Source organism: Neoarius graeffei, chromosome 3 (genome assembly GCF_027579695.1).
Source record: "Neoarius graeffei isolate fNeoGra1 chromosome 3, fNeoGra1.pri, whole genome shotgun sequence".
Classification (NCBI taxonomy): Eukaryota; Metazoa; Chordata; class Actinopteri; order Siluriformes; family Ariidae; genus Neoarius; species Neoarius graeffei.
This window is the reverse complement of record NC_083571.1, coordinates 114,568,452-114,585,343: the sequence shown is the minus strand read 5'-3', so window position 1 is coordinate 114,585,343 and position 16,892 is coordinate 114,568,452. Positions and strand designations below refer to the sequence as shown.

General features: G+C 42.5%; 1 protein-coding gene across 5 annotated transcripts in view; it reads left to right on the top strand.

The window, feature by feature from the left end:
• LOC132883856 (kinesin-like protein KIF13B) overlaps nucleotides 1-13,560 on the top strand; it is a 164,751-nt gene extending 151,191 nt beyond the window's left edge. For all 5 annotated transcript variants that reach the window (XM_060917922.1, XM_060917924.1, XM_060917921.1 and 2 more), the window contains 4 exons: nucleotides 2,253-2,315; nucleotides 2,399-2,554; nucleotides 7,980-8,931; nucleotides 11,763-13,560. In XM_060917922.1, coding sequence (XP_060773905.1) covers nucleotides 2,253-2,315; nucleotides 2,399-2,554; nucleotides 7,980-8,931; nucleotides 11,763-12,001 — 1,410 coding nt within the window. In that variant the 3' untranslated portion in view covers nucleotides 12,002-13,560. The remainder of the gene's footprint in view (nucleotides 1-2,252; nucleotides 2,316-2,398; nucleotides 2,555-7,979; nucleotides 8,932-11,762) is intronic.
• The last annotated feature ends 3,332 nt before the right edge of the window (nucleotides 13,561-16,892 follow it).

Sequence of the window (16,892 nt, the reverse complement as noted above, 5' to 3'; positions counted from 1 at the left end):
GGCAACCAAATGCTTAGAGTCAACATTCCGCCATACCTTAGATCAGGGGTCACCAAACTTTTTTCTCTGGGGGCTACATTGTCGTTCCTGACTGTGATGGGGGCCGGGGTCGGGTCAGCTATATCACATAGAATTGTATGACCCAGACAAATATGACCACCAGCAGGCCTCATTGTGTAGCAGAGATTACTAGCCTGGCACGGCCATCCCCACACTACTATATCCCCACACTACTATATCCCCACACTACTATATCCCCACTACTATATCCCCACTACTATATCCCCACACTACTATATCCCCACACTACTATATCCCCACACTACTATATCCCCACACTACTATATCCCCACACTACTATATCAACACTACTATATCCCCACACTACTATATCCCCACACTACTATATCCCCACACTACTATATCCACACTACTATATCCCCACACTACTATATCCCCACACTACTATATCCACACTACTATATCAACACTACTATATCCACACTACTATATCCCCACACTACTATATCAACACTACTATATCCATACTACTATATCAACACTTGATTCCTGGCACATATTTGTTTATCTTTACTAGTGGTTTGCAAAAGTAGTAATCAAGTCTTCACACTTTGTTTTAATTTGAAATACCACTGATATTCCATTTATTTATTTTCTAATAAAAATAATATCAAAGCTGTCAAGGTAAGAAACATCTGCCTATTTGAGGTGATTGACACTGGAGAGGTGAGTGGAAAATTATAAATTGTAGGTAGGCCTGTTGATATTATTAATAATATAAATAATAATTGTATGCAGCACTTAATAAAGGTCAAATAAATAGGCCTATAAAATAAATACATTTTAAAAAACAGTGAAATTATAATAATATGAGCAATAGATCAATAGATCACAGCAGTTGTGCTGTGTCCTGCACGTCATTGCTCTCATCCATGGCCAAAGCAAAAAACTCGAATTCTGACGCTTTCTCATTCAGCTGGTCATACATGTTGTCCCCCAAATCTTCGGTTCGCCTGGTCATAGTAGGTGCGGAGAGACTCACCGCATTGAGCGCATCCTTCTTGTCGGGACACGCCTCCTCGGCCACAGCAAGCATGCATACTTTAACAAAGTCCCCATCAGTAAACGGCTTTCCATGGGTAGCTAGTAGGTGAGCCACCTTATAGCTAGCTCAGACAGCAGCCTGGTTGATCTGGGTTTGGCGAAGGAATACATTCTGTTGTGCAGCCAGTCCGCATTTCATCCTCCGAATCCTGTCTTCTCTTGTTTGCCCTCGCAAACTAGCATACTCTTTGTGGCGGGTTTCATAGTGACGACGCAGATTATATTCTTTGAAAACCGACACACTTTCTTTACATACAAGACAAACTGCACGGTCCTTACACTGAACGAAAAAATAATCGGTGGTCCACTGTTCTTTAAAAACTCTGCACTCTCCGTCAGCTTTTCGCTGACCGCTAGCCATTTTGCTGTCCTGAACACTGACGGTTCTCTGCGCATGCGCTGCCTGTCACTGCTTGATCGCGAGCATATGATGAAAATTCGGAAAATATTAATAGTTCATTTTATAACTAAATATCAATTTTAATTGATAAAATCAACAAAATACAAGATGCAGACATGTTATTATTTGCCAAAAAGCAATTTAAAAAAAATAGGCCATGACCACTTTTGGGGATTGCCTCATAGGGCCGGTTCAAGTGATGGGGGGCAGAGGGGCTGGGGGGCCGGTCAAAGGGGGGTGGCGGGCCGGATCTGGCCCGCGGGCCATAGTTTGCTGACCCCTGCCTTAGATAATGTAGCTCCTCTAAAAAGGAAAATGGTCAGAGACTTCAAAAGGTGCTTGAGAAAATAAGAGGTAATAAAAGAGGGGAAAAAAGTCAGGAGATGCTTTTGTCGGGGCAAGTTCGATCAGATATGACGGTTTAACACACAAACCACACGATGGGAGTGGCAAGATGGCGGCCAGATGGCTTCACTCTGACTAGCCTACAAGCTCTCCAGATTTTATATCGAGCTCAGTGACTCAAACACCCACCGCTTTCATGTCCCTCTGCAATGGTAAATTTCAATCAGTGAGCTGAAGACGGTTAGCACAGTTATTCGCTTTCCTTATGGTGGCTGAGTGTCGTCCTTCTGCATTATGGTGCAGTGATGTTAGCTGCCTACATGGCTGACAAGTTAATGCTTGATTTGAATTAAAACTCTTCTTCTTCCTCAATCTCTTCCAGAACATTCCCCTCATAGTAATTCAGTGTGCAACTCCTCAAGTAGACCTCAGTGCTCCTAAACTGGTACGCCGATTCTATCCAGACGCTTTACTTACTGTATGTTTAAGCTGTAAATCATGAGGTCAGCTGTGTGTTGGTTTCTTTAGGAACCTGTGTACTCCACACCGATGCCACAACTAAACACAGCGTCCTCAGGACCTGACGTTTCATCTTTCGCTGTGGCTGGTGTGCGTACTTCTTCAGCAGTTTCACCAATCACTGCAGCGTCGGACACTGTTACAGAGAACACACCTGATGCCCAGGTAACCGCTTATTCATTCTCGCAATGTTTACATCCTGTGTACACGCACAGGAATAAAACTATTCTCTTACAGGAAACTCGTCAGTTCTAGTTTTATAACTATAAACAGAAAAAAAAGTGAAAACATACAGTGGTGCTTGAAAGTTTGTGAACCCTTTAGAATTTTCTATATTTCTGCAGAAATATGACCAAAAACATCATCAGATTTTCACACAAGTCCTAAAAGTAGATAAAGAGAACCCAGTTAAACAAATGAGACAAAAATATTATACTTGGTCATTTATTTATTGAGGAAAATGATCCAATATTACATATCTGTGAGTGGCAAAAGTATGTGAACCTTTGCTTTCAGTATCTGGTGTGACCCCCTTGTGCAGCAATAACTGCAACTAAACGTTTGCGGTAACTGTTGATCAGTCCTGCACACCGGCTTGGAGGAATTTTAGCCCGTTCCTCCGTACAGAACAGCTTCAACTCTGGGATGTTGGTGGGTTTCCTCACATGAACTGCTCGCTTCAGGTCCTTCCACAACATTTCCATTGGATTAAGGTCAGGACTTTGACTTGGCCATTCCAAAACATTCACTTTATTCTTCTTTAACCATTCTTTGGTAGAACGACTTGTGTGCTTAGGGTCGTTGTCTTGCTGCATGACCCACCTTCTCTTGAGATTCAGTTCATGGACAGATGTCCTGACATTTTCCTTTAGAATTCGCTGGTATAATTCAGAATTCATTGTTCCATCAATGATGGCAAGCCGTCCTGGCCCAGATGCAGCAAAACAGGCCCAAACCATGATGCTATCACCACCATGTTTCACAGATGGGATAAGGTTCTCATGCTGGAATGCAGTGTTTTCCTTTCTCCAAACATAACGCTTCTCATTTAAACCAAAAATTTCCTATTTTGGTCTCATCCGTCCGCAAAATGTTTTTCCAGTAGCCTTCTGGCTTGTCCACGTGATCTTTAGCAAACTGCAGACAAGCAGCAATGTTCTTTTTGGAGAGCAGTGGCTTTCTCCTTGCAACCCTGCCAGGCACACCATTGTTGTTCAGTGTTCTCCTGATGGTGGACTCATGAACATTAACATTAGCCAATGTGAGAGAGGCCTTCAGTTGCTTAGAAGTTACCCTGGGGTCCTTTGTGACCTCGCCAACTATTACATGCCTTGCTCTTGGAGTGATCTTTGTTGGTCGACCACTCCTGGGGAGGGTAACAATGGTCTTGAATTTCCTCCATTTGTTCATAACCTGTCTGACTGTGGATTAGAAAGAAAAAGAAAGCACAACTTTATTCATCACACACTTGTGAAATTTCCTCTCTGCATTTAACCCATCTGAAGCAGTGAACACACACATGCGTGCACACACACCAGGGCTTTACATTAACTTTTTTGCTCACCGGCCACTGTGGCTAGTGGTTTTCCCGAGTCACTAGCCATTCAGCCTTTTCACTAGCCACAATTTTGTTGCCAGGAAATCGCAGTTTTTTCTTCACCGTGATACGTTCAAGTTCGGAAGATCTAGATTTAATTATGAATGGCAGCGTATAATGTATCTCTACAGTAGCACAAGTATTCAGTGCTGTTAAGGTCGCTCCCTATATGAAAACATGCAACCAGTTCAGACAAAAATATAAACAGAGTATTCTGTTTATTGAACTCAAATTCAAGCCCCTTACAATATGAAATATCGTATAATATGAAAACATTCAGTACGACTGAACTGATTCTAATATTAAAAGTCCAATTCAAAACATTTATCATTGAAAAACATTTGATGTTTTGATATGCAAGTATTGTGTATTATCAAGTATTATTATGTATATTATGTATTATCTATTAATTTTCATGGATTAAAGTTTTCCGTCGTGTGACGGATTTCCGTCAACTGAACTCTCCCAAGGCCAAATGTGAGGTCGGTGCTGATCCGAGGAGAATTAAAATGACGGGTGGTTGGGTAGAGATTGGGTTATAACACTGATGTGTTGCAACACCATCAACCATCAGCAGGGTTTATTTAACTTTTTTGTTTTTGAGCTATGCTTTGTGTCGTTCATTTCCTATGTTTGATCATGTTTAAACGTTTGCTGTCTACGGTGCGGCGTTAAAAAAAACATGCGCTGTCAAAATTGGCAAAATACATTCCCATGTGCTTGGCGTGCTTGTGTCTGACCATTTCTGTTTTGTATTAAATTAAATCTTGCCAAAATGACTTAGTTCAAACCTGGACATATAGAAATAGAGCATGTTAAAAAAAATAAAATAAACCCCGGAAAGCCCGCTCCTCTGCTTCAGCCAGACTTGAAGACCCGACGGTGCAATGCTTGCAGACTGTCAGAAGTAATTAGACCTAAATTTATAGCTAACAAATCAGCAGACGCCCCAACAATTATTATTTTCGTTAGGCCAATGTGTAAGGTATGTTAGAACCGTGCCTTATAGCCTACGTTATATCGCAATTTAAGGGACGTTTGAGGAGTTGGAGGCTGCGAGCGCAATGATGTTCCGACATGCGCTAAACTTTATTCCCTGAAAATCATACACCAGCGTTCAATGCCCCAAACAGTCAAAATGTCTAGAAGACTACGGTTAAATAATAATCATAGCCTACTAAGTTAAATAACGTCAAAGCATCTGTTTCTGGCCGATGAAATGATGGAGGAAAATGAGAACGAACGCAAAGTAGATAGCAGCCAACTTCACGCGATCTTTTAGGTAACTTAACACTCGTGTTGGCCACAATATTTCTCTTGATAAAATCTTGAATTGTTTTTGAAGTCGTATTCAACACAAAGTAAGGTCAAATTATAATTTTAATTTTAATGTAAGCGAAGATCCAAACTTTTTTCTATATTGACGTCGAGCACAGAGGAGCATGTCGTTCTGCTTTCGGTTTCGGCAGCATGGATGCGCTTTACATGAAAGAAGGCACTGATGTGTCTGCCATCGATAAAGGTGTAAAACAAGTGGAGGTGGGCTTGGCTGTATGAAATGGGTGAAAACGGAAAGCCATTTAGTTCATGGTGCAAAAAACTAAACATTCCAGGCGCTTGCATTTGTGTGGTTTGCCACAAAAAAATAATATACGGAAGCAATGGAAAGAAAGTGCAATAAATTGAATATATTAATCTATTAATTAATTGATAATAAAGTTATCAGTTCCAAGTTAACCATTCTCAGAATTTCATCGAAATCCACCCATAACACCCCCCCCCCCCCCCCCCCCCCGTAAATTTTCAGTCAAATAAATTTTTTTTGCTTTAATCCATGAATAGTGTGTGTGTGTGTGTGTGTGTGTGTGTGAGAACATGTGTAGAGAGAGACATTAAATGTCCTCATTACATTCATCATCAGATGAGTCTGAATGGTCCATGAAAAATGGTCTTCGTGACCTGAGGCTTCCAGCAGGCCATAAGTTGATAGCTGGGGCGGATCAACTTCTTTCCAATCGCGCGAACGTTTCTAAACAGCAGCTCCATCCTCTCCATCCTCAGCCGACTTCATGACAGCCAGAGACTTGAAAGCAATGCTGTCCTGTAGTGACCCAGCCGTCTTCGCCGGTTTTGATGTTATAGTACCGATGTGTGCATTTGACTTTTCGTGGTCCTTTTATAGTTTCAAGTTTAAAATTACTGGTGCCTGTCTTTGCCAGACTTTCTACAGTCTTCGCAGCACATGGTATTTTCGATTTTGCTATGAACTAGCCAATCTGGGCGGCACGGTGGTGTAGTGGTTAGCGCTGTCGCCTCACAGCAAGAAGGTCCTGGGTTCGAGCCCCGTGGCCGGCGAGGGCCTTTCTGTGTGGAGTTTGCATGTTCTCCCCGTGTCCGCGTGGGTTTCCTCCGGGTGCTCCGGTTTCCCCCACAGTCCAAAGACATGCAGGTTAGGTTAACTGGTGACTCTAAATTGAGCGTAGGTGTGAATGTGAGTGTGAATGGTTGTCTGTGTCTATGTGTCAGCCCTGTGATGACCTGGTGACTTGTCCAGGGTGTACCCCGCCTTTCGCCCGTAGTCAGCTGGGATAGGCTCCAGCTTGCCTGCGACCCTGTAGAACAGGATAAAGCAGCTAGAAAATGTTTCAGTGTGCGCTTTGCGCATCACGGACCTCGGTGATTTTAAAATGCTGCTCCGGCCCTGCTCATCTCTGCCCCTTTTTTCCTGAGCAGCAGGAAAAGCGCACTGTGTGCCGCCACATAGTGTGCTTGTCAGTCGTCAGCAATTTTGTTGCTTCGTTCATTAACCACAGGTTACCGTATCATTGATTTTATCTGAGACGTTAACGAACGTTCTGAACAATTCTAACATGTTGTCAGAATGTTTATGCAGGTGCTCATGGGAGTTGTAGGCGCGTAATATCACATTGCAATGCGTTTATTATATCAGATGCCTTCAGAGAAAACTACAATTAAAATATATTGTCATACCACAGAATAAACCACCTGCCAAAGTGGCTAGTGAGACTAAAGTCATGACCCGCCAAAGCCGAATTTTACCCGCATTTGGCGGGTGGGCGGGTGCTAATGTAAAGCCCTGGCACACACGTGAGCAATGAGCACACGCACATACCCAGAGCAGTGGACAGCCATGCTAACAGCACCCAGGGAGCAGTTGGGAGTTCGGTGCCTCACTCAAGGGCACCTCAACCCAAGGCCGTCCCATATTAACCTAACCGCATGTCTTTGAACTGTGGGGGAAACCAGAGCACCCGGAGGAAACCCATGCGGACACGGGGAGAACATGCAAACTCCACACAGAAAGGCCCTCGCCAGCCGCTGGGTTCGGACCCAGAACCTTCTTGCTGTGAGGCGACCGTGCTAACCACTACACCACTGTGGTGGAGTCCAAACTCTTTAGAGATGGTTTTGTAACCTTTTCCAGCCTGATGAGCATCAACAACGCTTTTTCTGAGGTCCTCAGAAATCTCCTTTGTTCGTGCCATGATACACTTCCACAAACATGTGTTGTGAAGATCAGACTTTGATAGATCCCTGTTCTTTAAATAAAACAGGGTGCCCACTCACACCTGATTGTCATCCCATTGATTGAAAATACCTGACTCTAATTTCACCTTCAAATTAACTGCTAATCCTAGAGGTTCACATACTTTTGCCACTCACAGATATGTAATATTGGATCATTTTCCTCAATAAATAAATGACCAAGTATAATATTTTTGTCTCATTTGTTTAACTGGGTTCTGTTTATCTACTTTTAGGACTTGTGTGAAAATCTGATGATGTTTTAGGTCATATTTATGCAGAAATATAGAAAATTCTAAAGGGTTCACAAACTTTCAAGCACCATTGTACAGTGCATGTTTATTGGAAAATAATCAATTCTTTGCAATACTTGTTTCCTGTGTACCATAGTGGTTTTCTTTCAAAGCCATCTGTGATCATCTTCTCTGAATGACATTCTCTTTGCAGACCACAGTCACAAAAAGCCAGACACAAAAACCACCGGAGTTTGTAGAAGTTTCTCCTGTGGTTCAATCTGAAAGCGAAGATTTAGCTCACAGCCCAGTTAGTGATGAGTCTAGTGCCTCCATCTCTACTGCGACTCCATCAGACAATCTAGTTGCAAATATAGACATGAACTTGGTGCCCACTTCAGAGTCAGAAGCACAGGAAGCTCTCAAACCGTCACACAAAATGGAACCAGAGGAGGAAGATGATGATGAAGTGCAGCTTGAACCAGGGAAAATGGCTGAACATCCAGCGATGGAAGATAAACACCAAGAAAATGCTACGAATCCAGATAGTGAAAAGAAAACTGATGTCTCCGATGAAAAATTCAGTCCACTTTCAGAAAAATCTGCTCTTGGATCATCATCATCATCATCATCATCTTCTCTTTCTGAGAATTTAGTTGAAGTTGAGCCAAAGGAACCCGTACCGCTCGCTGTAACCCAGCCATGTAGTGAGCTAGCTTTTCACAAGACCCCACCCTCAGCTCCTGATCCTGACATCCATCCCAAAGCAACACACTCTTCATCCCAAACAAAGATTTCAGACCCACTTCCTGTTCCCAAACCTACACCAGCACTATCAGTCAAACAAGAACAAGTTCTTCATACCCAGCTATCCACATCAAACCCATTCAGAATCCAAAAGGTAAAGGCTTCAGGCCTGAAATCATTTAAAGGCATCTTTCAGGAGACGGACGAAGCGTTGGATAAAGAAGAAGCGGATCCTCTGGAGAAGCTAGAGATCCTGTCTGACACAGAGGAAGGCTGTGAGGACGGAGCTTTGCCAGACTGGCTGAAGGAGAACGAATACGTCACGGTAGGCAGCAACAAACATGGCACGGTGCGCTACATCGGACCAACAGACTTCGCAGATGGGATTTGGGTCGGCGTGGAGCTCGATGTGCCAGCAGGTATTCTCTGTGTGTGTGTGTGTGTGTACTGTTATCAGGATACAAACTTGTGTCTGTGAGACCACATTTCCACCTCTTAAAGAGCTATTGATCTGCACTGTTGAGCTTTAAGCTAGAATAGCTTGGTACACAGTTATCCTAAATCTAGTGGTGAGGTCAAAAATGTAGTGCCTGATGGACAGTCGTGGCCAAAAGTTTTGAGACTGACACAAATTTTGGTTTTCACAAAGTTTAGATCTTTTTGTCAGATGTTTCTATGGGATACTGAAGTACAATTATAAACATTTCATAAGTTTCAAAGGCTTTTATTGACAAATACATCAAGTTTATGCAAAGAGTCAATATTTAGAGTGGTGATGCTTCTTTTTCAAGACTCCTGCAATTCGCCCTGCCATGCTGGATATCAGCTTCTGGGCCAAATCCTGACTGATGGAAACCCGTTCTTGCATAATCAGTGCTTGGACTTGATCACAATTATTGTGTTTTTGTTTGTCCACCCGCTTTTTGAGGATTGACCGCAGGTTCTTGATGGGATTAAGATCTGGGAGTTTCCTGGCCATGGACCCAAAATTTCACTGTTTTGTTCCCTGAGCCACTTAGGCTACGTTCACACTGCAGGCTGAAGTGACTCAAATCCGATCTTTTCGCCCATATGTGACCTGTATCCGATCTTTTATTGACAATATGAACGACACAGATCCGATTTTTTCAAATCCGACCCAGGCCGTTTGGATGTGTGGTCCTAATTCCGATTCCTATCCGATCTTTTCATATGCGACTTCAGTCTGAACCGCCAGGTCGCATTCATCCGACTTACACGTCATCAACAAGCCACAAACGTCACTATTCTGCGCTGAAGTAGGCGGCGGGTCTCTCAAAAAAGTTACAACAACATGGCGCATAATCACGGGCGCAGATAGAGGGTGGGACTCGTCATATTTAAATTCACCTCGTTCGGTCCCCCCTACTTATAGGGAGGAAAAAACGTCTATGCTGTCTTTCTTTGCATAAGGCAAACCTCACGGAAAAATCAAAAGACTAATTACCATTCGGTTTATTGAGGTGCACAGCAGTACATACATATAGTTGCAACAACTCACATAAAACAAAACAAAGACTGATATTCGGTTGGTTGAGCTGCGCAGACTGCACAGGTTGCGAGCTCGAGCTTGGTTGCTATGGTTACTAACAACAAGTTTGACAGGCATATCGGGGTTGGGGTTGGTTTGCTGGCAGCTTTGTCCCCCCCCCCCAGTTTTTTGTCCCCCCCAGTTCAAAAAACGTATCTGCGCCCCTGCGCATGACATCAATGCGAGGGACGCTTCGGGCTGTGAAGGTTCTGAATCTTCTCAATGGAAGGACGCAGAGGTTAGGGAGCTGATTTCCATTTGGGGGGATGCAGCTATTCAAGCTAGATTGGATGGGTCATACCGCAACCGGGCGGTTTTACTTCCGTAAACACTGGCCATGCTCACTGCGTGTGACGTCGTCGTATCCTGCAGTGCGCATGCGGAACACTTTTAGGTCGCTTTTCGTTCATACTGAGGATCACATACAAGTCGCATATATTTGTTAATGTGAACGACCTCACAAAAAAATCGGATTTCACAAAAAAATCGGAATTGAGCATTAAGCCTTGCAGTGTGAACGTAGCGTTAGTTATCACTTTTGCCTTGTGACAACATGGTGCTCCATCATGCTGGAAAAAGCCTTGTTCATCACCAAATTGGTTGAGAAGCAACCCCACACATGAATAGTCTCAGGATGCTTCACTGTTGGCATGACACAGGACTCATGGTAGCGCTCACCTTTTCCTCTCCGGACAATCATTTTTCCAGATGTCCCAAACAGTCTGAAGGGGGCTTCATCAGAGAAAATAACTTTTTGCAGACTGCAGAGGACTGGGGTGAAGTTATTTTCTCTGATGAAGCCCTCTTCAAGATGGATGGATGGATGCTTCTCATCCAAGGGAGTGGGCTCACTCTCAATTCTGCCTAAAAACACGGCTATGAATAAAGAATGGTATCAAAACGTCCTCCAAGAGCAACTTCTCCCAACCATCCAGGAGCAACTTGGTGATGAACAAGGCTTTTTCCAGCATGATGGAGCACCATGTTGTCACAAGGCAAAAGTGATAACTAAGTGGCTCGGGGAACAAAACAGTGAAATTTTGGGTCCATGGCCAGGAAACTCCCAGATCTTAATCCCATCGAGAACCTGTGGTCAATCCTCAAAAAGCGGGTGGATGAACAAAAACACGATAATTGTGATAAACTCCAAGCACTGATTTATGCAAGAACGGGTTTCCATCAGTCGGGATTTGGCCCAGAAGCTGATATCCAGCACGGCAGGACGAATTGCAGTAAATATTGACTCTTTTTGCATAAACTTGATGTATTTGTCAATTGAAACTTATGAAATGCTTATAATTGTACTTCAGTATCCCATAGAAACGTCTGACAAAAAGATCTAAAAACACTGAACTTTGTGAAAACCAAAATTCAGTGTCTGTTGCAAAACTTTTGGCCACGACTGTATATATATATATTTTTAAAAGCCTGAATCTCACTTTAGAAAAGCTGCATTAACCTTAAAACTCCTAACAAAGTATCTCCTGATAGTCAGTCAGTACTTCCTCTCTGGATTATCACAACTGCTTTCTCTTGAGTAATCAAATACAACAAAATTTTTTTGAGCTTCAATTTGTGTTGAAACTTAAAGTGAAGGTGTGGTTTTTGGGGTTTTTTTTTCTGATAACTGATGAAATAGAAACAGGACTCGTATGTTTGGTCCATGCTATACATTTGTCAATGAGTCCATGTTCATTGCAGGCAAGAACGACGGCTCGGTTGGAGGTCGTCACTACTTCCACTGTAACCCAGGGTATGGGGTTCTAGTGCGGCCGGACCGAGTGGCTCGAGCTTCAGGAACGGCGAAACGACGGAGACAGAAACGGAACTCGCAGAACCTGTCGGGGTCAAACCCAAACTTGGCAGCCCTGACCGCCATGGCAAAAGGCGACAGTGCAGGAGCACGCCGAGGAGAGAACAGGAAGTCCTGGAACAGCTGAACGAAAAGAACGTAACAACCAGGTCATCTTTATTGTTGTCCTTGAGGTGTTTCAACACAAAAGCATCAATCTTAATGAAAAGCAAACAACTCGTTCTGTCCTGGAAGACACGAACACAAAACCATTTTCGAAAACACTGAGCAAAAACTGCAGTCCATCTTGAGAACAAAAAAACCCATCATCCTGTCATGGAAGAACTTCAGTCCTGAATGAAGTTTATGAAAGCTGTATTTCTTCTCCGCCTTGAAAGACTTCAACAAAAAGGATTTCTTCATCTCCGTATTATAATACGCCGTCTTATTAAAAATCTACACGCTTCCATAGAGCTTTGTGAGCTGGAAAAAACCCAAACCAGTGATTTTTGTTTTTCAGGAACAGCAGGAGTTCCTTTGTGTTTTCAAAGAGTTTATGAAAACGCAAAGAGCAGCGACACTTTCTCCACGGGCAAGAATTACTCTCTATCCAGGAAGTACAGCTTTTGTGCTTGAAGAACTGAGCAAAATCTGCTCTTCCCATCAGTCTTCCTCCAGACTTCCAGTTTAACGGAGTTTGAATGTTCACCGTGTTCAAACACACGAGACAGATCAAACATCAGCCTTCTGGCTCGTTCCAAACGACATATCGTTGTAGGATATTTTATAATCAGCTGTACTAATCAGTATTTATGATTTTTTTTTTTTTATATCTGTGGTAAGTGCCTTAAAATCATCTTATTGACTTACTTTCTGGAGGTTGTGTGAAATTAAATGGTTTATAATACATAGGGCCAAATTACTCAATTCTGATTGGCCAATCAAGGAGGGCTTTTTTTTTTTTCCTTAACACGGGGCTGTATTTCTGAAATGTTATTGGCTAGTTCGTTGCTTAGTTACGGCTACAAAAATTAGCAAATTTTGTCAACAAAATGGCTTTTGTAAAGAAGTTCCAATAAAATTCTGTAAACCACTTTCAAAATCCTCGTGCCGTCTCATGATGAAAGACGCTTTAGAAACTGATTCAAACGTACAAGATAGTCTCGCGTCCTGATTGGTTCAGAAAACGTGAATGACAAATGTTGTGAACTTGAACGGCTTCCGAAGTATGAATTTGGCCCTGTATATTATAAACAAGTAATCGTATGGTTCTTCGTAAAATTAAGGATCAATTTCACTCGTGATTTCAAAGTTTTGAAATTTTCAAAACTTCAAAATCACTCGTGAAATAAATCCTTAATTTTACTCGGCCCCATACCTTTTCTAATACATCCACCCTTGTGCATATCTTAAAAAAAGAGAAGTGAATGATAGAGGTTTCCTGAGGTTTGAATGTGTACTTTTTTTTTTTTTTTTTTAATGGTTAAAGAAAGATTTTATAAGATCGCTGGGTGTCACAGCTGCTTCATGTGCGTGTTTTGAGGGACATGCTTTTAAATATCACTGGGTTTTATTGTAGTGGTTCGAGTACAGTATTGCATCACATAATATGGCTTTTATTCCAGTTTAAACTGCTTGAACAAAATTGTTTGATTCTTGTAAACACTGTTGATGCTTTTCATACAATTAAACACAAACTTGCTCTCAGATTGTGGCTGTAGATCATTTAGAAAGCGATATAAAAATAAAATCGAACTGCTTTTTTTGATTTGCAACAGTGTAGCATACAAAATTTTTTTCCAACATCTGTATTTACGGTACATGAACACTTCCAGCGTTCAGGTTATTTTTACAATGTAGGATTCGTTCCTGGTGTTGAAGTAACCATCATAGTGCTGAATGAACTCCTCAGTCAAGAGGATGCATTGAATCAAGGGTTTGTTTAAACTGTCTGACACGTCACGCTAGTTGTAGGAATTCAACAAAAGAAACCGACACGTTTCAACCTCCATCTACAGCTGTTTTGCCTCCTCCAGGTCTATAATGTCACATCAGGTGAGAGTTTATGTTGGCTGGGGTGTGGGTTAGGGCTGTGTACCTAAACGTAACATCAGGTACAGGTACCGGTACAGAGGTTTAGGTCCAGGTCCGGACCTGTACCTGAACAATTTGACAAATTCTTCTGAACTTCTTCAATAATGACAGAAACATTAATAAACTGTTGACAACTTGTCAGTATCTTTATTCAAAGAAAACCGAACATAACTAGGTCTCCTACCTCACTTCTCAGTCACCCTATAGTTAACTTGGGACAAAAAGTCATAAGTTGTCTCACAGCGAGAAGTGACTACGCTAGAGTCCTACAGACTACACGCAGTCCGCGGCCTTTAACTTACAGGGCAAAATTACACAAAGCAACAAAGGCCGCCAATGCCAGCAAAGGAAAAATGGCTGACCTGCTTTTGAGTCTTTTTGACCAATCAGAACGCTGGATCAGCCAAGCTCTCGCAATGTCTCGTGAGACTGTAGCGAGAGGATCTCAAATCAAAGATGGCTCTGATTTCAAGTTTCAGCGCGGCATTTTACGGCTTTTCCAGTGCTAAATTTTCGTCTTTGTGGTAGGATTTACGCATCTTCAGTCACAAAATAAGCAGATACTTGGTGTAAATTTATATCGGTACAGTACCGGTACTTCATGATCCTGTATTTTGGACCTGTACCGAATTGATTTTCACGGTACAGTACCGGTACGCAGCCCTAGTGTGGACGGCTCGGCCTCCTTTGCCTCTGTAATATCACCACAGGTAAGAGTTGTACCCTGGGACGTGGACGGCTCGGCCTCCTTTGCCTCCATAATATCACCGCAGGTAAGAGTTGTACCCTGAGGCGTGGATGCCTCGGCCTCCTTTGCCTCCGTAATATCACCGCAGGTAAGAGTTGTACCCTGGGACGTGGACGGCTCGGCCTCCTCTGCCTCATAACGTCATCCCTTGTCCCTGCCGGTTGGATCTCAGGCTCCGTCACAGGTGTTGTTGACGTGGTTACAGGTGTCACGTGTTCATCTGAATAACATGCAGGACAAAAAGGAGATAAAATGTCATTTTAATATGGAGAAAAGCGAGAACCCAGAGGGCAGCCCATGGACTCTGGGAGAACATGTACCATAAAACTTCACACGGACAGTCACCCGAGCTCAGGATCGAACCGGCGAACCATGAGGCAACAACGCTACCCATTACACCACTGTACTGCCTCCGTGCAAAACAAATATGGAGAAAAAGACAGTTAAAAGGTCCTTACCGTACACGTAGCCACCATAAGGTCTCCCCAGCCATCTAGCAAGTGTGGTCACTGGATACTGCTCATGAACAGACAGAGAATCGTGGGAAGAAAAAAAAATCAAAAATACTGTTAGGGAATAAACACGAAAAAGTGCAAAAAAGAAATTTTTCCATTATAGTCTTCAGTATTGATCACTGAAGAAATAAAGACGTGTTTATATCACACAACTACTGTAAATGCTTCCTAACTGTGACTGGAAATAGAAACTGTGTTCTACTGGACCAGGATCAGGGAGTTGCAGAGATGGACAGTAATTTTACTTTTTGAGTATCTGTACTTTACTTGAGTATTATTTTTGTGGACTTTTAACTTCAGTCCATTTGAAAGACAAATATCGTACTTTTCACTCCACTACATTTTTAACCTCAGGCCCAAGCTGTTTTTTTTACATGCATTTTTTTTTTATTTCTCTTTGCTATTTGGGCTTATTAGAACCTGATTAGAATAAAAACTAAGCATCATCTTTTGATAAGATGTACTTTTAGAGAAAAAGTATGTCCACATATGTGGATTCTTGTTCCGAATTTCCATAAAGTGCTGTCCACGCATGTGACCGCTAAGCCCTAGGAGGCTATCAAGGTCCTCGTTACTATGAAGCAGCTTTGAAAGTGGATGGTTTCTTTTCTAAAACGTGATTGGCTTTCTCAGTGTCACCTGCAAAAAAAAACAATCAGTAATCACTAGGGTCATGTCACGTCCACAGACTGTCTAAAATCAAGATCAGTGGTTTCTCAGCAGCGTTATTTGAACACGATCAGTTGATGGGCGAATGGAAGGAGGCGGTTCTTCTGGGGAGTGCGCACACACCCATGACCCATGAACCCATATTTCAGTGTCCTGAAAGGTTTAAAGAGTCATTTCGTTTTAATTGTTTGCTTTGTTTGCCTAAAACGAACCGCATCACGGCCGACAAAAACTCGCCGTCCGACCTGCAGAAGCATATTGATGTACGTAAACGTTTTATTCCAAGAGAAAGTTTGTAATGAAGTCGTGTGCTTTAAGAGCTAGCGATAACATTGCAGTAGTTATGCAGTCTGGTTAGTCAAATGACTTTCTATGGATTTGCCCGCCAAGTTGCCGTAGCCTTGTCCACGGCTAATGTTAATGCACGGCTAGTTAACTTGGATACTGTTAGTTAGCATGTAAAAACGGAGTTACGCTAACATGAATAATGTTAACTTATCTGAAGTCCTTTCAGAAATATGTTTTAGCATAATCTTGCCAAATAAACAGAATCTGTGTTTATTTCTGTTTAAAGGGGTTTATTCTACAGGTCCTACAAGCTAGTCTGTCAATCCAGTCGGTTGCTTCAGAGGCGTTAGGTTTTGTTAACATTGTGGCAACAATACAATAGTGCATTGACAGAAAATGTACTTTTAATACTTAAGTATTTTTCAAAGCAAGTACTTTAACTGAAGTAAAAATTTGACTGGACAACTTTGACTTGGATCGGAGTCACATTTGACCAGTGGGATCTGTACTTTGACTAAAGTAATGAAGTTGGGTTCTTTGTCCACCTCTGGGAAATTGCGTTCTTCCTCCGTCATTGAGGGTTGGGTGTAGGAGTGGGGTCGAAGGATGGGGTCTGACAAAGGGTAGAAGTGGGGTAGAAGCGTGGAATTGGGCGAGAGGTTGAAGTCGGGTAGAAGGATGAGGTAGGACAAGGGGTTGAAGTTTGCCTGAGGCTGGATCTGAAG